General features: G+C 36.7%; 1 protein-coding gene across 1 annotated transcript; it reads left to right on the plus strand.

The window, feature by feature from the left end:
* Positions 1-717: 717 nt before the first annotated feature.
* On the plus strand, positions 718-18,167 carry LOC109050677 (testin-like). The gene is made up of 8 exons (XM_042752873.1): positions 718-885; positions 3,377-3,462; positions 5,590-6,121; positions 7,488-7,892; positions 9,698-9,913; positions 10,244-10,402; positions 12,178-12,589; positions 18,004-18,167. The coding sequence occupies exons 1-7, from the start codon at positions 859-861 to the stop codon at positions 12,370-12,372; spliced, it is 1,620 nt and encodes a 539-aa protein (XP_042608807.1). The 5' UTR covers positions 718-858; the 3' UTR covers positions 12,373-12,589; positions 18,004-18,167.
* Positions 18,168-23,903: the final 5,736 nt, after the last annotated feature.

Below are 23,903 nucleotides of genomic sequence, written 5' to 3' on the forward strand. Positions count from 1 at the left end.
AAATATTTCAAATGAAAAATTTGTTTTTATGAGATGTGGCTAGTAGAGTAGTATTATAATTCACTGTAACACATAACTGTAACATGGATTGAAATGTTTTTTTTTTTTATTAGATTAATTTGTTATAATTATTAAAAATATATGAGTTCAGTAATTTTACTGTAATTGCAATGTATAGGTCCTTTTCTATGCAATTAAAGTGAAATAATTTAACATAAATATAGGAGCCTGATAACAGTGCTCATTTTAGAAGAAAATTTCAGATGGCACTTTGAGGCTAATGCACCTGAACCCTTCATACATATATACATATACATACATGCATATATATATATATATACATATATATATATATATATATATATATATATATATATATATATATATATATATATATATATATATATATATATATATATATATATATATTTATATATACACACACACACACATAAATATATATATATATATATATTCATAAAAAAGTTATATTTTAATTAATAATAATGTAATAATTTGTTCAAATTGATAATACATATATAAAATAATTATAAAACAAACGTCATTAATCAGCATTTTAATCCACGTTGCAGTAGCCAAAGAGCTATACCACTATTCTACTATTCTGCTATACTACTATCTCATAGAAGGCTCTGATTGGTCGTTCACGTCTACATCTCTGCTCCTATTGGCTGAACAGCGCACATTGGCAATGAGCGGAAGAGTGTCTGAGTGAGTGTGAGGCAGAGGGACAGAGGTGGGAGTCTGTCCCGTTCAACAAAAAGTGACCCGTCAGGGAAAGTTGCCGGTGGGAATAGAGTCAGCGCTGGTTGTCACATCTAAACAAGCTCGACAAGAATGGAGATCGAGAAAGAAGTTAAAAAGGTACGCTTATTGTACTGGTCATGCTCCAAAAGGTTCGTGACCGAAACATTCGGCAACGCCCTTAAAGGTAAAGCCACTGCCATTGTTCTACAAGGAGAAACATTTGGCATTACAACTCTCACATTCGAGGCCGAGTGATTAAAAAACTTGATTACATTTAGTGATAAATTGGAAGTGGTCATTAATAGAAAGTAAAACATGAAAGGAAGATCTTGGTTCTTCTTTATTTGATAGAAGCATGAATTGAATGAAAATGTTTAAGTTAACAGAACCTATAGATTTTCCTTTTACAAACTGTAAACAAGCTGGAAGTTGTTGTGAATATTATGTTTAACTCCATAGATTCATTCACTTATCTGATATGGTTGTCACTGCAGCAAGTGTGTTTCTTTCATCACTTATTGCAGCAATTCAACCACAAACCAAATTGTAATGTTGAAGTTTAGTGGTGGTAAAATATGTTTTGACATACAGTACATGTACGGTAAAGAAAAAAGTGGGGCTTTGCAAAAGGTGAAAGTTTCTCTACAGCTTAAAGATTTAGTTCAACCCAAAATTTTATCATTTACTCACCCTCATGTCGCTTCAAACCTGTATAAGGTTAGTTTTCTGTGAAACACAAAAGATATTTTGAAGAAAGTTTCTTTTTTGGAGCCGGAAAGTTGGAGTCATCATTCATTTTCATTGCATGGAAAAGAGTGACCAAAAATCTTTCAAACAAATATCCCTTAAAAAAAGAAAATCATTTTACATTGTACATAACATTTCCACATTTGCATAAAATTGCAAAAACAAAAATAATAATAATGTAGAAAGATTTCAAGAGTTTGCAAGGAAATGTTTAATAAACATTAACATTTGTTATGTTTAAAGCAACTTTATGAGATGCAATAATATATATATATATGAAATGTTTAATAAACTTTGAATTTGTATATATATATATATACACACACACACACACACACACACACACACACACACATACATATATATTGTATGTACATATATATCTATATATATATATATATATATATATATATTTTTTTTTTTTTTTTTTTTTTATATATACATATTATTACATATAATACATATACATATTATATATACACACACACACACACACAATTTGAAATCTGTGTTCTCAGGAGCTAGTGTAGGTACAGTATAAATATTAGGTACAGGTTAAGGTTTATGGACCGAAATGCCACAGTGGGCCTCATTGTCTTGCTGTTAAACAGTAACTCAGATCTTGATTTTGAAGCTGAAAAATGTTCTTCTTTAACAGAGGAGATGTGTTAATCCCTCCAGGTGTTCTCCATCTTAATAAAAACTTGACCTTATAAGGCGGTCTTCCAGCTGAGGAGCTTTAGTGTTGAGAACTGCTGAGACAGGAATAAGCTTTATAAAAGAAATATTAGAATATCTAGTGAGGTGTTTCTCAAATATATATTGCACTTGTAGAAATAGAAGGGTAGTTTGAGAGCCATTCTTCTCCTTTAATTATGGAAATTATGTCCTGCTTCAAACTAAAGAGCATTTTTTTTGCCCTAAATATGAAGTTCTATGAAGTTTCAAGAAGCACATGATCATGTAACTGAGGAGAATTCATAAAAAAACAAAATGTTCTTATGAATCCGCCTTGTCTTATAAAAAGCAGACCCCAGAAGAAATACAACTTCACCTTTTTTGGATTTAGCAAAATTAGTAAAGGAATACATACAAGAGATTTTTATAAATTATTAGAAGCACAAATGTCTTCCAGTTGTGTACTGGAAATGCAAATCCCTTGTGAGACCTAGTAGACATGTTAGAGAATAAATAAATACTTAAAAAAGAAATAAAACATTTTGTCCCAACAGTTGACTTTAATACATGCTAAATTCACAACCCTTTTTCCCGTTTTGGCATAGTTTATTTCTTTATTTAGGTTGTTTGTTTAGACTTAGTATTTTATTAAATAAGTATTGCTAGAAAATGAAAAAGTTTTGAAGTCTTATATGCTCAACAAGACAAAGCAAGAAATACAGTAAAATAGTAATATTGCGACATATTATTACAAATAAAAAAGCCATATTTCAATGATGGCAAAGCTGAATTTTCAGCATCATTATACAGTCTGTGTCTCTTCAGAAATCATGCAGATCGATGTTGTAATGCTTAATATGTGGAAACCATGATTCAGTTTTTTTTTTATTAATATAACGTTTTTAAAAGAACAGCATTTATTTGATAAATTCTGAATAAAATTAAAAAGTCTTATTATACATGTGAAGTTAAGAATTAGCATTTTCCAAAGTTAAGCACCTCCTTTCCCTCGCTATTTGTTGAAGAGAAAATGAAATTTGTTATTTTTGTAATCAGTAGGAAAGGGTCAGTGGGGTCACCATTTAATTAAAATAAAATAAATGCATATGAGCTTTTTATGAATTTCTGATGATTTGACCAATATCAAAACAGGATTTGCTCATGTCGTCTGTTGTTTTGCCAGATAACCCTGGGCCATGAGATTGGAGCTGGAGCTGCCTGTCTGAAATGCAAGGACAAATGTGAAGGCTTTGAGCTTCACTTCTGGCGGTTTGTGCTTGCTTCCTTCCTACTACATATTTGTGCAATGTTATTATTCATGCATGTGGTTATTATTGTGAAAAATGTCTAATCATGTTTGGTCATCACTGATTGACTTCTCTGTTTTTATCCATCATCATCTTAACAAACTCACAAAAATGCAGTACTGTATCGATCTCTCACACTGAGAGAGCTCTGGCCATTAGCTGCACTCTGTTGGTTTTCCTGAAGTGAGAACCACAGGTGCCAAGATGCCTGTGCCAGAGCTCTCTCACTGCAGCGGTGGTGCGTGCCATTCCCGATCACTCTCATGGGGTTTCAGGAATTCTTTGAATGAAAAGACATCAATGTGGATACGGGTCATTGGATGCAGAGCCTGAGACTTCATCTTTGTGTTTGTTTCTATGCAGCAAGGAAGGGCGACTAGAAATCCAGTGCTGAACAGAATTAGTCAGGTCTTGGTAGGGTTTCTATAGAAGCTTATTTCCACCACGGAATAAAAATATAAATATATTTTTCATGCAATTCTGAGAATTGTGAGTTATAAGTGTGACATATAAACTTGCAATTGTGAGGAAAAAAGAGAGAATTGTAAGATATAAACTATCATAGTTGTGATAAAAAAAAGTCAGAATTATGAAATAAAAAGTCAAAATGACCTGTATTTATCTTTTTTTATCTGTGACAGAAACAGAATTTCATGTTGTGAGATATAAAGTAAGAATTCATAGAAAAAAGGTCAAAATTGTGTGATGTTAATGCAGAATTGTGGGAGTTTTGAAACTGTGAGATAGAAACTCGGTCAAAATTGTGTGATGTTAATGCAGAATTGTGAGGAAAAAAGTCTGAATTGAGAGGTTTTTTTTTAAAAATCACAAGGACATTTTAAGTTTTTATTCCGTGGCTAAAGTAAGCTTCCATAGGTTTCCATGTTGTGAAGTGACTCAAACAGGCTTAGACTCACTTCCTGTGCCTCAAAGTCTTTCTTTTGTAAATGGCTTTGGAGAAAAACATCTGTGCTTTGATGCTTTGGATCACTGACATGCTGAAACATTTCTTTTGGGTTACGATAAAGCCTCTTTGGATTTGTGGCTACATTTTATGTCGTAGCATTTCCCAAACGCCATCTTTCTTACTCCTTGGCTCTCATTGATATGTTAAACAGCCCAAAGTGTCTTTAAAGGGGCCACATTCTACTTTTATAGCATTTTTATGTTAGCCAAGGTTTCTTGTACCAAAAAGTCATCATTTAGTTTTCACAACCATTTTCTACCCTCTTACTGAGCCTGAGTTTACAATGACATCAACGGTGTAACCAGAAAACATACATTTTTCCATTTCAATTGTCAACCTACTCTACCTTTTATTTATTTTTGAGTTTTTCATGCAATGTCCCATGAGAAGTCAACATGCTTTATCCTGCTGTACAGAAAGTCCTCTTTATCTCTGAATTTTTACAGCTCTCAGTGCAACACAATACGGTTTGTTCAGTATGATTTTAATTAGAAATGCTCAAAAAATCATGCCGAAAGTGATTTAGTATGTAGCCCATGCCGTTCTTTTTCCAAATAATTACAGAATATCTGTGCATGCATAACTCAGACATAACTCAGAGAGACAGCTCATCTCACAGTAAAAATATGCTGCTCTCATTCTCTATCAATCACTTTTAAAGCATTTAAAATACAATAAATACAAGCCTTTTTTCTCCTTATGCTGTTGTTCGGTTTGGTTCTTCATATACTGCAGTTCAAAAGTTTGGGATCGGTTTCTTATGCTGCATTTAATTGATTAGAAATACACTAAAAACAGTAATATTGTGACATATTATTTCATATGTTGAAAAAGGTTCTGCTGCTTAATACAGTACTTTTGCACAAACTGTCATTTTTAGGATTTGTTGATGAATATAAAGTTCAAAAGAACAGCATTTATTTGAAATAGAAATCCTTTCTAACAATATAAATATATTTAGTGTTACTTTTGATCAATTTAAGTCCTTGCTGAATAAAACTATTGATTTCTTTTTTTTTTTAATCTAAATGAACACACATTTTTGAATGGTAGTGTATGGTTTAAAGTGTTTCTAGAGGTATTCACTACAAAAAATAAAAATTCTGTCTTTCCTTTTAACAGAAAGATTTGTCGAAACTGCAAGTGTGGTGTTGAGGACCATGACGTGCAGCTCGAGACTGAGGAGAATAAGAAGGTGGGGAAGCTTTTTGAGGACACCAAGTACACAGGCCTTATAGCCAAGCTGAAGAGAGATGGCATCCCATCTTATAGAGGCAACCAAGTCACCATCTCCATCTCGGCCGCCACCGTCAGCACTGCTACTCCTGTTCCTGCTGCCAGCTTGATCCCCGGCTCCAGCCAGTTCTCTGCTCCCAGCGCCCAGCCTGCTTATTCCCCACCTGCTGCTGCAGTTCACTCTCCTGCAACGGGCCCTACTGCTGCCCCAGGAACAGGCTCCAGTGCTGCCCCAGGAACAGGCCGCACTGCTGCATCAGGGCCAGGCCATAGTGCGGTTTCATCTGCTGCCACCCCAACTAAAGGCCCTGTTGCTGCCACTACTGTTGTTCCATCCCCTACCCCAGTGCTTGCCAAAACGGATGTGGTTAAGTCCGTTACCTATGAATGGGCTCCACCTGGGATCAACCAAAGCTTGGTATATTATGTTATATTATATATTTTGATATATTTAAATATGTTTTTATTTGATTTTATTTATTTTTTGGGATTTATGCTTGAAGGCGAAGTTTTGAATTATACTGTGATACTTGGATCCACTAGAGGTCGCTGTTCTCCATTTCATTTTTTGAGACTCCTCTTTTTAAAGAAATAATCTAGTCTTTAGCAGTTATGTTAAGAGTTATTGAATTATTAAAAACTACTTTGAAAAATATATATTTTTTGCATCAAAAAAATTGCTATTATAATATATATTTATTAGCGCTGTCAGTCGTTTAAAAAAGTAACTAACTAATTGCACATTTTTTCTGAAATTAATCCTGAATAATCCTACCTAACATTAAAGTTTTTGAATAGACTTTTATATTGCAATAATTTCACATTCAGTCTTCAAATATTATGATACCAATCTTACTGATGTCTATAGGAAAATTTATTTTTCCCCCTAATATTTAACCATTGACTATAGCCATTCAACATTACAGTATAAATGAGAGCTATCAATATTAACATTTATTAGACTTAAAAAAAAAAAAAACAACTAATTTACAGGAAGTGAACATAAAACAATCTTCACATAAACCCTTTATAATAAATGTCATATTTACCTGTATCCTTCAAGATGTAGGAAATATACAAAAATTGACTAAGGTTATCAAGCACTAAATTCTAAATTAAATAGAGATGAATCTATATATAATTGAATATAGATGAAAGTAACAAAAGTTAATGATTTACTATTTTTTTTTTCTTTTGTTCTTTGATTAACAGACATCACAGCCGCTAGGTTATTTAGCTTATTTGGCTGCTATTACTTTAAGAGCTGCCGCTGCTGAATGTGAAGCAGATCTGACACGTATGCTCGTAGTTGCATTCGTGCTTTAATATAAAATGATACAGCGCAAGCCACTGAGTTTGTGCATGCACTTTAAGAGCACGTGTTACAAGCACAGTATAACGGCCAACAGGACAGGAACATGAGTTTTTACTGACATATGACCTGACAACATCTCATCTGATCGCAGTTCACTGTTGTTCTGATGAAGTTGCCACGTCACCTGTACTGTTTCCGCACTCGTTTGACTCGCGTTGAGACTCACTGTTAAACTGGAAAAATTACTTGCGTGCATTAATACGTTAATTTTGACCGCACTAATATTTATTAATTCAGTTATCAGAAAATAATTATAACATTTCTCTTAGAACGTCCAAAATAAATGAAAAAATATGCAAGGAATACTTCACCAAGAATGAAAGTCCTGTCATACTCCACGTTACAAACGTTAAATAGGTTTCACATCTAATTTCATATTAACCAAAAAACATCACTTGTGTCCTCTCAGGCTCTGCTATACATGGAGCTTCTGCCTCCGGAGCGGCGGCCCATCGCTGGTACGGCGGGAGCAGATTACCGTAAGAAACAGATGGCCAAACAGCTTCCAGACCACGACCAAGACCCTGAGCGCTGCCACGAACTCTCGCCCAGCGAGGTTAAGCTAATGCAGCAGTATGTCCGCAAGTACAAGGACGAGGCATTGGGCGTAGGCGACATCACCGTGCCCGAAGAGATGGGACAACAGGCAGGTACGGCCGGGGAAAAGGGTCCTCAAGGCCTCGGGGCAGGAGGGAAACCTGGTGCTGGAACAACAGGGACTCCTGGAGACAAAGGTGATGCTGTTGCTACAATGGGAAAAGTTGGCTCCCCTGGGGCTGCTGGGATGTCACCCGCTGAACCTGTTGGTAACTATGTAAGTATGGCATTCCTACATACATGTTTTGCTAAATGCAACTCCATTTGTAAATGTTGATTGTCATGGATACGCTTTTTATTACATACAAATAGCTTTGGTAACCTTTTTGTTCTCATTATCCCTTTACATCTAAATGACTCTCAGTCTAATTTCTAGGCTTTTAAATGTCACCATCTATTAATGAAAAATCCCCTTTAGAGCTGTTGAGCAGAAGTATTTATTTCAACCACATGTGCGCTACGGGAGTCTAATATTTCTTCAGCGCTTATCTCTGGATTCACTTGATTAACATAATGCAGTTCAGATTCTGCCAAGGAATGAACGTTATGTTCTTCCAGAGATCTTCATAAATTACCACACTTAGTCCCTGTGGTTATGTTCAAGCTCGGGTGGATTTTTCCCAAATCTATTGTGAGCATCTGAAATCTCATGGTGGAAACGTATGTATGCCATCAGCCTAATGTTTTTGCCTTTTTTAAAGAGATAGTTAACTCCAAAATGAACATTGTGTCATCGTTTACTCACCCTTATTTTGTTCCAAACCTGTTATACTGTTGTCTTTTTCCCTGGAACCCAAAAAGATCTATTCCTTAGAACAACATGTCATAGCAAGCACATCTGTCAAGCTCCGAAAAGCACTATAAATCTAGAATTTGTTTATTATATTTTAAGTCTTTTGAATTCAAACAACTTTCAAATGAACTGAATTAAATTATGTTGTTATTTAGTGAAAATCTTGCCCTCCGCTGCAGCTTTCCAATCATATATTCCAAAAATAGGTTATTGCATATATAGTCATAAATATGAGAAATAGTCTTTATTGCATGAAAAAAAAATCTCATTGAGATATAAAGTCATAAAGACAAGAAATCAGTTATGTGAAATGGTCCCATTATGGCATGTAAAGACATAAATATGATAAATTGTCACAATTACGCAAAATAATCAGACTGCATGAAAATGCCATCAATAGGACAAGTCATAATTAGGATATAAAGTCATAAAGTTTTAAATCTGATATATAATGTGATAAATGAGAAGTAAAGTTATTATGCAAAAGTTGAGATATTGAGAGACAAAGTCATAAATTCTCGAAACAAAGTCATAATTAGGAAATATAAAGTAATATTGTGAAAAATAAAGTTATAAATATGAGAAATAAAGTGGTGATTATAGTGGTGAAGATAAAAAGTCATGAAAACAAGATGTCATAATTTATGAGATAAAGTCATATTTTAAGTAATAGTTACAAATAAGTGAAATAAAGCGAATAAATTCATAATTATGAGATATAAAGACATATTGTGAGAAATAAAGTTACAAATATTAGAAATAAGTGGTAATTATGAGATATGAAGCATTAAATACAAGATGTCATAGTTATGAGATATAAAGTCTCATATACTGTGAGAAATAGTTATAAATATGGATGGAGTCATAATTACGAGATATAAAGCCATAAATATAAGAAATATAAGAAGTCATTAAGCAAAAGTTACATTCATAAATACGAGAAATAAAGTTGTAATTATAAGATATAAAGTCATATTCTGAGAAATAACATTGTAAATGTGAGAAATAAAGTAACTATGAGATAGTCATATTGTAAGATATGAAATCAGAATTAGAGGCAAGAAATAGTTACACTGTGTGATATAAAGAAATTTGAATCTTTTCATTTTTGCAAAGTCTTACTCCACCTGTACTGATGAATTGCTAATGTAAATGGTCTGTGGTTTTGTTCTTCATTCTTCACTGATGTTTCTGCCGAGCTGAACTCATCTCCGGATCTCTGCCCACAGTCATGTCACCGCTGCCAGCTGCCCATGAAGAAGGGAGAGCCGGCGGTGTACGCAGAGCGGGCAGGCTATGATAAACTCTGGCACCCGGCGTGCTTTGTGTGCTGTACCTGCAATGAGCTACTGGTGGACATGATCTATTTCTGGAAGAAGGGTCAGCTGTACTGTGGCCGCCATTACGGAGACAGCGAAAAGCCTCGATGTGCAGGTTGTGATGAGGTGAGTGGAGGCAAAGTAGTTCACAACGTCAATGTCACAAATTTGCTTACATTTGATTAGTGACTTAGAAATAGTGCAGGATCTCTACTTGTTTGAAAACCTTAAAACTTGAATTATTTCCAGGTTGAAATGAATTTCAATGTCATCTCAAATGTTTAGACTTTACCATATGTTTTGTGTTAAAATCTCAAACAATCTTAGTAAAATAATGAATGGAATTTTGTCAAATGTTGTTAAATAGTTTTTAACATACCATATGGTTCAAAGCACAGTACTGAGGGGGAAGTGTGTGTATGTGTGTGTGTGTGTGTGTGTGTGTGTGGTCTCCAGCTCATCTTCAGTAATGAGTACACCCAGGCTGAGGGCCACAATTGGCACCTGAAGCACTTCTGCTGTTTTGACTGTGACTGTGTGCTGGCTGGAGAGACCTATGTCATGGAGAATGAGAAGCCTGTTTGCAAACCCTGCTACATGAAGAACCACGCTGTGGTAAAGAGGACACATTCCTTCATTTCTCTCCTTCTCTGTCTCTCTGCTCTGCACAAAGATGACCGTGACTAAGGGTTTTTAGCTTCTTATTTTTAAAAACTCTTTTGCATTTTATTTTGTTTTGTTATAAAGCCATAGTATGAGAAATAATAGCATCAAAATTCGATCTATAATGACGTGAATACAAGAAGATATATAATGTCATAAGTACAAGTATTTGTTGCTTTGAGATGTAGTCATACATACAAGAAATACAGTCATAATTTAAGATGTAAAGTCATATTAAGAGAAACATGAGAAATAAAGTTGTAATCATAAATGAAGTCATAAATACTGGAAGTAATATCACAATTATGCAATATATTTGAATTATGAGAAATCAGGTCATAAATACAAGAAATGCGTTTTGTTTTATTATAAGGTTGTATTGTGAGAAATGATATAGAAATTAAAAATATGAATGAATTAATGAATTTCATTCATTGTATTGTGAGAAATTATGTTATTGAAATTAAATATACAATATATTATAATATAATGTCATAAAAACAAGAAGTAAAGTCAGTGTGTAAAAGTTGAATTGTGATTATAATTACGAGAATTAAAGTCAAAATTACACACACACAAACAAATATATATATATATATATATATATATATATATATTATATATATATATATATATATATATATATATATATATATATATTATAAAAGATATAAAGTCATATTATCAGAAATAAAGTTACAAATATTAAATAATCATGAGATAAAAAAAATCGTAAATACAAGTCAGAATGTAAAAGTTGCTTTATGATATAAATTCATAATTATGAGAATTAAGGTCAAAATTATGAGAAATAAAGTAATTTTTTGAGAAATAAAGTTATAGGTATGAGAAATAAATTTGTAATATTCAGATTTAAAGTCATGTATACAAGAGGTAAAGTTATAATTATGCAAAGTAGTGATAAGATATAGTCTTAAATACAAAAAAAAAATGTTTGTTTAGTTTGCACAACTACTTTCAGGAGTAACTTTTTTCTTTTGAATATTTCTTTTAATATTCCTCATAGAAATTATGAGGAATAATTATACCATAATAAACATGGTTACATAACTAATATTGTAACCATGATATTTGAAATGCATGCACAATTAGATTCTCACCCTGCTGTACTCATACATTTTGATTGTAAATATTGTATATTTCTTGTAATTACCATGCGCATTAATGCATTTTAGGATTACTCTATCAGCACCTACAACAAGAGGCCATGCAATGTGACATATTTCATAACCATTTTATGGTGCGCATTTAGCAGTTAGTTTTACAACCCCTCACGTTGTCCAAGTATCATTCATGTCACACCTGCATGGAAGTGAATTCCTGCTAAGCCTGGGCTATTAAAACTAACAGGCTCGGCATGTGTTCGTCAGCCATATTGGTTCAGGAGCAGGTGAAGGGGATTTAGGAAGTGCCAGTGACATGATAATCAGAGCACAGGCAGGGTAGAAGCACTCTTAATGGAGTGGTGTGATATCGGACACCACCGATCTCTCTCAGCGCCTGCCTGAACTATGACACTCAGCTCTTATGACTCATGGGCTTAGGAAAGAAAGTTCAGATATGCAAATAGAGCAAAGTTTTCAAATATTTCACTGGGTTAATCGTGCCTGTAACAAGTGCAATCAAAGACCTTAGTGAGGGAGTCAAACAAACAGATTTGTTATACTACTTCCTGTGAATTTATCTGTATCCCTCTGCGTTCACAGCTTTGTGCGGCCTGTCAGAACCCCATCGAGCCTGAAGCTCAGCGTGTGTCGTACGGAGAGCACCACTGGCACGCCGAACCCCAGTGCTTCCAGTGCTCCTGCTGCTCCAAGGGCCTTATGGGCCAGCGCTTCATGGCCATGCAGGGCATGCTGCTGTGTTCCGTGGAGTGCAAGAAGAAGATCACGGCCTCATGAAGGAATATCTAGGATTTTTTTTTGGAAGAGTGCTTAGAGCACCACAAGCCAGTTTCTTCCTAATGCAGTACACTAAATATATACTGCCTTCATTTTATTGAGAAATTAATGTATTTGTATGACTAATCTTAATGTTTTTCCAAGGTCCTATTTACGGGAAATAATAAGCAATACAGTGGAGCAGTGGCTGAGTAATTGTTGTCAATGTGATTCTTTATTAAGTTGGCTTGAAAAAGCCAACTTACTGATCTACTATCTAATCTTATTATTAGTGGTGCTTGCCGAAGGCAAAGCATCACTTGTATTATCTCACATACTTATTATTCTTCTTCTTATAGATCCGTACAAAGTTTGGCGCGTAACTTGTCCCGCAGTTTTTGTCACAGACCCACAAAAGAGGAACGAAACATCATGCGGCCTATTGAGGAGAGGTGTGCTATGACTTTTATAAGCAATCGGGCGTACGATGTTCGTACATCGGGCGAAATATCGCCCGAAAAATCGCATAGACAATGCATTGCGGCCAACTTTGACGGATCATAGCTCCGAGAGAGAATTTCGCAGAAACATGTGAATCACCACATTTGGAAAGGCTATCAGGCTGTGCGAGAACATACCCCGCAGTGGGGTATAAGTTGTACCCCTGGGGCGCAAGAGCCCCCCAAAGTTGCCCCATAGACATATTATGGTGAGGGATCGCCCATGAAACAGTGTGTTTTTCCTACTATGGTACTTTACATAGGAGTTTTGCATTGAACATAACTCTGGATCACAATGTCATAGAGACATGGGGGTGGGCTCATTTTACTCAGACAACCAATCAGTCTATCAGGATCATTGTGAAGCAGTCAAGCCACGCCCTAGCAACCATTTAGGGCCCCTTAGTAACAAGCTCCATAGACTTCCATTGAAAAAGATAAAAATAATATCTTTGGATAGAAGTGTCATAGAAACATGAGGGCGGGCTCGTTTGACTCGGGGTAGCAAACGGCCAATCATGAATCACATTCAAGACTTCATAGCCACGCCCTAGCAACCATTTAGAGCACCTTAGCAACCCAAAGCATAGAGGGATATCTTCAAATCTGAATATCATAAAGGCATAGGGGTTGGTTTATGTCATTCATACAGGCAAGCAGCCTTTGGAGTATCATCATTGGCAGCTGCCAGGCCACTCCCTAGCAACCAAAGAGAGTACCCTAGCAACCGTTTTTCAAGATCTATATCTCTGCATCAGAACATCGTACAGACATGGGGGTTGGTTCACATTGGCAAGCAGCCTTTGGAGAATCATCACTGGCAGCTGTCAGGCCACTCCCTAGCAACCAAACAGAGTACCCTAGCAACCATTTAGTAAGTATTATATCTTTACAACCGAAAATCGTACAGACATGTTGGTTGGTTTATATTGGCAAGCAGCCTTTGAGTATCATCATTGACAGATGCCAAGCCACTCCCTAGCAACCAAACAGAGTACCCTAGCAACCGTTTTGCAAGATCTATATCTCTGCATCAGAACAATGTACAGACATGGGGTTTGGCTTTTTTGACTCATGCTAGCAAACTGGAATTCCAACTTGCTAGTCATGCTAGCAGTGAATAGCTACATGCTAATAGTGATTAGCTAAGTGCTCAAATTGGCTAACAACATGCTATTAACTCTATATAAACTTCATAGTGACCATCTGTGACAACTACCAACCACCTAGTAACAGCATAGCAACTACCCCGGTTACCATAGCAACCGCCTAGCTACCACCCAGAGCACCCTAGCAACCGCCTAGCAACACATTAGCAACCACTTAAAGTACCTTAGCAACTGCCTAGCAACCGCCTAGCAACCACCCGGGTTACCATAGCAACATCCTAGCAACCACCCAGAACACCCTAGCAACCGCATAGCAACACCTTAGCAACCACCCCAATATAGCTTAGCAACTGCCTAGCAACCACCCAGGTTACCATAGCAACCGCGTAGCAACCACCTAGCAACACCTTAGCAACCACCCCAAGTAACTTAGCAACTGCCTAGCAACCACTTAGCAACCACCCAGAACACCCTAGCAACCGTAGAGCAACACCTTAGCAACCACCCTGAGAACCTTAGCAACTGCCTAGCAACCACCCAGGTTACCATAGCAACCACCTAGCAACCACTCAGAACACCTTAGCAACCGCCTAGCAACACCTTAGCAACCACCCCAAGTAACCTAGCAACCACCTAGCAACACCTTAGCAACCACACCAAGTACCTTAGCAACTGCCTAGCAACCACCTAGCAACCACCCAGAACACCCTAGCAACCGCATAGCAACACCTTAGCAACCACTCCAAGTACCTTAGCAACTGCCTATCAACCACCCAGGTTACCACAGCAACCACCTAGCAACCACTCAGAACACCCTAGCAACCGCCTAGCAACACGTTAGCAACCACCCCAAGTGACCTAGCAACATCCTAGCAACCACCCTGGGTATCCTAGCAACCGCTCTAACAACCGCCTAGAAACACCTTAGCAACCGAGGGCCGACTTTTGCCACTGCAAGCACCACTCACATTTTCTTCAGGAAATGTACATTCTAGTATTATTTTTATTCTTGTGATGTAAATTTTAGTATTTTTTTTGTACTTGTGTTTTATTGCTATTAACATATTGCTCGTGTGAGTTATTTGGTCTGGTCTGACTCGGGTTGCTATATCTTTTCTAACTGATCCGGCTTATGGTTTTCGTAAACCAGACTACCAAAACCACCTTAAATCCCATAGACTTTCATTGAGGGGGTGCAAACTTTTACAAAATAAGACTTATAATGTATTTAAGTTGTCTACTACCATAGCAAACCTTAAAAAACTCTCTACTGAGAATACAGCTAAAACCAGCCTAAGCTGATCAGTTGCTTTGGCTAGTCTCCCAAGCTGGTTTTTAAGTGGTTTTGGCCACTGTCACGCTGGTCTTAGCTGGTTTTTACTGAATCCACTGGTTTAAGCTGGTTTTGGCCGGATTAGCATAGAAACATGCTAACAACATGCAAGTTACTCACTAATCAGACTAGAAACATACTTCTAACATGGTTTAAAGTGGTTTTGGCCACTGTCACGCTGGCCTTACCTGGTCTTAGCTGGTTTTCTTTACTGAATCAACTGGTTTTAGCTGGTTTAGTATAGAAAAAATGAAAACAACATGCTAGTTACTCACTAATCAGACTAGAAACATGCTTTTAACATGGTTTTTTAAAGTGGTTTTGGCAACTGTCACGCTGGCCTTAGGTGGTCTTATCTGGTTTTAGCTGGTTTTCTTTACTGAATCAACTGGTTTTAGCTGGATTAGAATAGAAAAATGTTAACAAAATGCTAGTAACTTGCTTATCAGACTAGAAACATACTTCTAACATGGTTTTTTAAAGTGGTTTTGGGCCACTGTCACGCTGGCCTTAGCTGGTCTTAGCTGGTTTTAGCTGTTTTCTTTACTGAATCAACTGGTTTTAGCTAGACTATCATAGAAACATGTTAACAACATGTTAGTAACTTGATAATCAGGTTAGAAACATGCTTTTAACATGCTTTTTAACATGGTTTTTAAAGTAGTTTTGGCCACTGTCACGCTGGTCTTAGCTGGTCTTAGCTGGTTTTAGTGGTTTTAGCTGGTTTTCTTTACTGAATCAACTGGTTTTAGCTAGATTATCATAGAAACATGCTAGCGACATGCTAGTCACTTGCTAATCATGCTAGAAAAAGAAAACATGCTAGCGACATGCTAGTCAATCACTAATCATGCTAGAAACATGCTAGTCACTTGCTAATCATGCTAAAAACATGCTAGCGACATGCTAATCACTTGCTAATCATGCTAGAAACATGCTAGCGACATGCTAGTCACTCGCTAATCATGATAAAAACATGCTAGTCACATGCTAGTCACTTGCTAATCATGCTAGAAACATGCTAGCGACATGCTAATCACTTGCTAATCATGCTAGAAACATGCTAGCGACATGCTAGTAACTTGCTAATCATGCTAGTGACATGCTAGTCACTTGCTAATCATGCTAGAAACATGCTAGCGACATGCTAGTCAATCACTAATCATGCTAAAAAACATGCTAGTCACTTGCTAATCATGCTAAAAACCATGCTAGCGACATGCTAATCACTTGCTAATCATGCTAGAAACATGCTAGCGACATGCTAGTCACTCGCTAATCATGATAAAAACATGCTAGTCACATGCTAGTCACTTGCTAATCATGCTAGAAACATGCTAGCGACATGCTAATCACTTGCTAATCATGCTAGAAACATGCTAGCGACATGCTAGGTAACTTGCTAATCATGCTAGTGACATGCTAGTCACTTGCTAATCATGCTAGAAACATGCTAGCGACATGCTAGTCAATCGCTAATCATGCTAAAAAACTTGCTAGTGACATGCTAGTCACTCGCTAATCATGCTAGAAACATGCTAGCGACATGCTAGTAACTTGGTAATCATGCTAGTGACATGCTAGTCACTTGCTAATCATGCTAGAAACATGCTAGCGACATGCTAGTCACTTGATAATCATGCTAGAAAACATGCTAGAGACATGCTAGTCAATCGCTAATCATGCTAAAAACATGCTAGTCACTTGCTAATCATGCTAAAAACATGCTAGCGACATGCTAGTCACTAGCTAATCATGCTAAAAAACATGCTAGTGACATGCTAGTCACTTGTTAATCATGCTATATAAAAACATGCTAGTGACATGCTAGTCACTTGATAATCATGCTAGAAACATGCTAGCGACATGCTAGTCAATCGCTAATCATGCTAAAAACATGCTAGTCACTTCCTAATCATGCTAGAAAACATGCTAGCGACATGCTAGTCACTAGCTAATCATGCTAAAAACATGCTAGTGACATGCTAGTCACTTGTTAATCATGCTATAAACATGCTGCTAGCGCCATGCTAGTCACTAGCTAATCATGCTAAAAAACATGCTAGTGACATGCTAGTCACTTGTTAATCATGCTAGAAACATGCTAGCGACATGCTAGTAACTTGCTAATCATGCTAGAAACATGCTAGCGACATGCTAGTAACATGCTTATCATGCTAGCGACATGCTAGTCACTCGCTAATCATGCTATGAAAAACATGCTACTGACATGCTAGTCACTCACTAATCATGCTAAAAACATGCTAGTGACATGCTAGTCACTTGCTAATCATGCTAGAAACATGCTAGCGACATGCTAGTCACTTGCTAATCATGCTAGAAACATGCTAGCGACATGCTAGTCAATCGATAATCATGCTAAAAAGCATGCTAGTCACTTGCTAATCATGCTACAAACATGCTAGTGACATGCTAGATACCTTGCTAATCATGTTAAGTACATGCTAGTCACTTGCTAATTATGCTAGCAACATGCTAGCAACTTTGCTAATCATGCTAATGACATGTTAGTCACTTGCTTTTAATGCTAGCAATATGTTAATCACTTTCTTTTTTAAACTTCTGAACTTTTCAAAATTTTAAATCTTTTTAAACTTTTTAAATTTTTCAAACTTTCTAAATTTTTCAAACTTTCTGGTCAGGCTTTTTCAAGCCAACTTAAAGTTTGAACACAAACTTTACTATCTAGTTATTAATGATTTAGTATTAATAAACAGAAGCAATAATGGCTTTTGTACTTCAGCTACTGAAAAAAAATCGATTTTACTCTCATTTTTTGCCTTTATTTCTTATGTCTAAAACTGCACTTTAGCTTTCACTTTGTAATCCAATAAATGCGTAATATGAATAGTTTTTTTTTTCCCATGTGAAGTACTTCAACTATGTATCCAAATACTTATTGTTATTATGACGTACAAGTTTGGGAACTCAAGGGACAGGTGTTACGCTCATGTTAATGTCTCGACCGTTTCATACCATTGAAAATTCCAATCCAGGCCAGCACTTTTAGGGAAAAGTTATCCCTCCGCGTGTTGTCTTACACTAAGCTGTGGAAACTGGGCACAATTCAAGGAAGCCTGGTTCCATTGTCTCTAATAGCAGCGAACTTAAGACTATACCGTCATTTCCTCCTATCGTAACTGTCCGCAGTCACACGAGGGGCTCGGCTGTTTCACCTCCCCTCACCTCACGCCACACTAGGGTGGAGTTTTCCAGGAGGGAATTCTTTCCTTCAATGTCAGCCCCTCATGCAGGAATTTATTTAAATGGTGCTTTCCCTGCCAAACACGCAGCACACTTACTTACACTCTTGCCGCACTAGCACTTGTTTTCCCCGTGAGCACTAACTGTGTGAGAGAGATGGTTGTTGATTTGTAGCTCCCCGGGGTGATGAAACCCAGATGCAAACCATTGCTTCTGTTTAGTGTTACTATAGCACAGGCCCCACACATGAAGAGTCAAGACAGGACAGGGAGAGGATCCAAAACCCTGGAGGATCCTACGGGTGACAGCAGAAATGTGACAAATGGGATCCTGGAATTATACTCATTACTCACAAAACAGACCCTCCTCCTCATCGTGGTCATGTTTATCTGGCCTTTAGCTGAGAAAATGTTCCTAGATAAGCATGTATACAACTAAACCGGTTTATTGTGTAGTGTAATATAAACCATATTATTGTAAAATAATCTGGTGGTAGCACATTATAATGGCACATGGCCGCATAAATCAGATAATAGATAGGCAGAGGATTTACATGTATTATTTACAAACATAGGTGCAGTATTAATGTGAACACCTGTTTCTTCTGGGTCCATTAGCTTTTGCTGCAAGTTGAGATGCTCCTGCAGAAGGCGCTCTTCCTCATTCTGAAGGAACCAGCCTTCATTATTTTGTTCATAGCAATGATGCTTGTTCATAACTGACCCTGTTTAATGACAAGCCGCTCATCATGATTTTCCTGAGTACGTTACGGTGCGACACATTTTTGACAGCCAGGTTTGGGGTTTGGCCCAGGGCTCATTTGAGGTTTGAACAACATTCTTATCAGTCTGTCATTTTCCTTTTTGGAAGTGTGTGGTTAAGGTTTTGACTATGATTCTATGGCAACAATATTGTAAGAAAAAAACCTTGTCCAACCATTACTTGGCAAGTTCTGTGACTTTGTTGTAGGCTACTTTGTTTAGAAATGATCCAACGGTATGATCATCCAGATGCTCCAGGTAAGTGTGAAAGGAATGTGAATACAGGCTCCAGCTACAGCTGACTAAGAAAGAGAAAGAGAGGGGAGGCCGAGTAAGAATGCAAGATAAATGTCAGCTGTCTCACTGACTGATAAGCTTCTCCAACAACATTCCTCCTAAAAAAAAGAGAAAACAAGAGAGAATTTGACACATAACAGTGACGGAAACAGAACTGATGTGCTGGCTGCCAGAATGAGCCAGACACTTTTTGATTTCGATTAATTTTGATATCTATATCAGGTACAGATAGTGCACATTTTTTGAAGGAAATCTCTTAATTAACTATACAGGTAACCCTTTCAGTTGGTAGCTACCGCAGTAGGCTATTAAAGTTAAAAATGAACAATGGTCGTTGAATGGCTTTTCTGAGGTAAATGTAGGCCTACACATGTGACGGTGTTTACAAGCTGTATTTTTATGTCTATCCACGGTTGAAACACTGAATGAGCGACTGCATGAGACGCGATACATTTCGGTAAGTTGTACTGTATAGCTATCTTTCAACATAATTTATGATGTTCATTCAAATTCATACATACTATGTTTGAACCCAGGTGGCTAAACCACACTAAAGAGCGCCAAAACAGTATTTACTGGTTAGATTTTGAAATAAAATTGACAGAATTTGAAGGTTGAGACTTTTTTCGTATCAAAAGTAACAAAACATGAAGCCTATTGTGATTTATTGGATGGGAGGATGCTACAATTATGTTTAGTAAGTTTTGATCAACTGAAAGCATCTACGATTCTTGGGGATTTAAGAATATTGGTTCATCATAATGAGAATTTATTAAAATCAATATTTTTAACCCAGACCCATCCCTGCTGTTTTAGCATATGGTGTGCTGATTTGAAGCAGATGAGATTTCACCCAGGGTTTCAGGTGTACTCTGTCATCTGGGCATGATCATACCAACTTTGGGCAAGCAAATAAAACAAATCCCTGGTACAGCCCAAATGGTCTTTAAATCATATCTGCGGTTGGCTTTGGGTTCTTTCGGCGCTCTTTTGTGCTATTGTCTATCTCGTACACTCCTCTTTTTCCTGCCCTTTTCATTGCGTCAGCTCAAATATGATATTAAATGAGCTCTCCGCACCCATCTTTGGTTTATTAGACCATTGTTTGATGTTCTTACTCACTCCATCTATTTCTCTCCTGTTCTGTTTATCTCTTTTTCTCCCTAGGGCAGCAATAATGAGAAGCCCCACCCAGAGACACTAGCTCTCCCCAAACATAGCTAAAGAGCCATGTGGTATCCAGATTCCACTAAGACCATTTAAGACATTAGTGCAACTTATTATTCACTGGGAGTGTTTTTATTTTGCATGATTGCTATTTATTTTGGGTAGGACAAAAAATGTTTTAAGAACTGAGGATTCGAATGAGATCACACTCTTTTGTATATTTTTGAAATTGCAAGGTGTTTTGGGACGTTTGAGTTAACTTTTCATATTAATTATGAAATAGACTATATACATGTCAGAAAATACTTGTCACATATTCAGATTGAACACCGTGTATTGTAAAATTATTTGGAATTTTATGCCACAGTTAAAAGGATAGTTCACCCAAAACTCAGTGGCCGATTTCGCTTACTCGTTTTCATTCACTCATTTAGTAGCCTAGACTATATTAGTGGAGAAATCTAGGGAATTGTGAATGAGGGTATGAAGTCCACTACATGAGAAAGGAATGAATTCAATGCTGCGAATGCGATTTCATTGTAATAACAGCGCATTATGGGTGTAGTCGACTACAGAATACTCACAATATGAATAAAGCATGAATATTCGTGAGTTTCCACTGTTGTGGTCATGTCAATATGCGACAATAGGCAAATTGATAGAACTGAAAATATTAGCGCAAACTACTCAAAGTGCAACTTCTAGTGAATTACCTATTTTGAAAAGGTAATAATGTTTCATTGTTATAGCATAAGCTACACCTGTTGACATTTTTAAAACAATTCATAGTTTGTGTAATATGATAAATCATCAGAGCTGTTTTGCCTGATAGTTTACAGGCATTCAGATAAATAAGTACTTTTGAGTCATTGACATTGATTTGTTCATAAACACTCTGATTTGTTCAGAAATGAAGCACATTGCTAAATGCTGCTCAGAGATGCAGCAGTTGATTGTGTTTGAGATTCGAATTATTTTCCTTTGCGGAGCATAAATTAACAGAGTAACTAGTAATATTGCATCTACTAATGTAAGTCAGTCAATTTTAGTTACTTGTTATTATATTACTCATTGAAACGGCTCAGAAGTTCCTGAGTAAATGTGTTAATTTTTTTGGTTTGCAGATATCATTAAGTTTGATATTTCTTTACCATTTTAAACCTGGCACAAGTGTCTAAATACTTTTTTGGGCCACTGTGTTTAGAATAGCAGTGGTAGTTGCTCCCAAATTGGTTGTGTTTTATCCACGAGAGACCTTTTAAGGTGTTCCGTTCAAACAAATCTTTAAACTATTTAAGTCAAGATCAACAGATCAACATTGAAGTATTTACAAAGTAGGACTTCACTGCTTAAATCAAGAATGCAGATGAACAATGAAAGATGACAACGATTATTCCAGTACATTCTTGCTGCATTGTTTTACTGCTGGTCCTGATGTTTATTCAACTCTGTTTGACACAGATTTCATGGGCCCCATTAACCATGGGCTCTCCAGGTTCAGTTTGCATAGCCTAGCAACTGCCTTAGTTTCCTGCCTTTGTACATGGTCTCATTTCCCCTACTTCACCTTGGAAAAACGTACAAGCAGAGGCAAACACAATCCATCAGTGCTCAGCCCCTCAGACACACACACCGTAGTTTGACCAAGAAAAGTGAATATGGCATAAGCTTTTGACATGAATGCCAAAAAACATCTGGTTAACTCATTCAGTTGATCCTCTATTGTTTGATTCTGCTCACACAACTCAATTGTTTAGTTCTACAACTCTTTTTTCTTTTTCTTTTTTAGATAAAACATACTTACATTTATGAGTTATAGGTTGTTTTGCATTTGTTTTAACCATCCACTCTATAGTTTTCCTTGCTTGGGGAAAAGAGTCCAGAAAATCAGCATGTAAGTGTGTTTCTAGCTCTCTCACTGTATCTTACAATCTTCGAAAAGCCAGTGGCACTGCATAACCAAATACATACCAAGTTATGCAATGCATTCTGGGTAATACTATTTTCTTGTCTTATACATCCCTGATCCACCTAGAAAAGAACCATCCTATTGTTTCGCCAACTCTTGCAACACACAATAAGGTACATAAGGCTGTAAAACTCTTTAAAAAAAAAACTTTATTAAAATAATAACAATATTTGCTCTGGATTTAGTAAGCTGGGCTAAGAAACGTCTCCAGCAGGAAGGTGTGACTACCTTGTATAGGCATGAATATCAAGAGCTTCTTTTTTCTATCAGTTTTTTCGACCCATCCATCTTTCAGATCAAGAGAAAAGTGGACATTTGACATCAAAAGACAGTGAGACGGCACGTTCCGCTGGTGGTGACACAATAATGTCAAAATTAACCCAATTCTTAGCCTTTAACTTTTAACCTTTCACCCTTATCACACCCACATCTGTCATAACATTTATTTTCAGAGCTACTTTCCAGCAGAAGCAATATTCAAAGTTTGCTTTAAAAAAGTGTCCACCTGATAGATATTAGTTAAGCATAAGTTAATTCAGGATTTTAATATGTTTACTTATGTTGCTCTTTATATACAAACAGACCTGATATACAAAAAGGCCTGTTTAATAGAGTTTTAAAAATAGTCCACAGCACAACTATAACCATAACAGTTACCCTCACTGTCGCTGGTTAGCCTGTGTGCGGTCATGTGTTTTGGAGGAGGTGTGGCTTTGGAGAGTGACTATGCAAGGAGGGTGGGATCTTATGCATTCAAAGCTAGATTGCTATTTCTAGCCACTCCGAAATCGCCTATACCATACCTTTAATATCAAGTGCGCAAAACATGTGCACACATTTAGATTTGTGGTGAATGAAAGAGGTATGTGACCAAGTGTTTTATTTGTAAAGCACATTTCCCACAGAATGAGTATGTGATGATAGAATTTTCATTTTTGGATGACCAATTGTATGAGTATTTAACATTTAACATACTGTAACATTTACACAACCTTTATATAACTTTAGCCCTGTTAGGTTAGGTTTTTCCCAAACCTGTCAAGGTCAGTGTAACCTTTTCCTAAAAAGGTATTTGAATCAGTTTGGCCCGCTTGCTGCTTGATTGCTAACAAGCCTGTGAGAGTATAAACCTTAGCATTATTTCATGGCTGTGCTTGGCTTGTTTTGGCATTACACAACACAAACATTTCC

This window comes from Cyprinus carpio, chromosome B25, assembly GCF_018340385.1.
Source record: "Cyprinus carpio isolate SPL01 chromosome B25, ASM1834038v1, whole genome shotgun sequence".
In the NCBI taxonomy this organism is placed as follows: domain Eukaryota; kingdom Metazoa; phylum Chordata; class Actinopteri; order Cypriniformes; family Cyprinidae; genus Cyprinus; species Cyprinus carpio.

Coding starts and splice junctions, on each gene's coding strand:
- LOC109050677 (XM_042752873.1), top strand. CDS start 859: ATGGAGATCGAGAAAGAAGTTAAAAAG. Junction 886..3,376: donor TCGAGAAAGAAGTTAAAAAG/GTACGCTTATTG, acceptor TTGTTTTGCCAG/ATAACCCTGGGCCATGAGAT. Junction 6,122..7,487: donor CTGGGATCAACCAAAGCTTG/GTATATTATGTT, acceptor GTGTCCTCTCAG/GCTCTGCTATACATGGAGCT.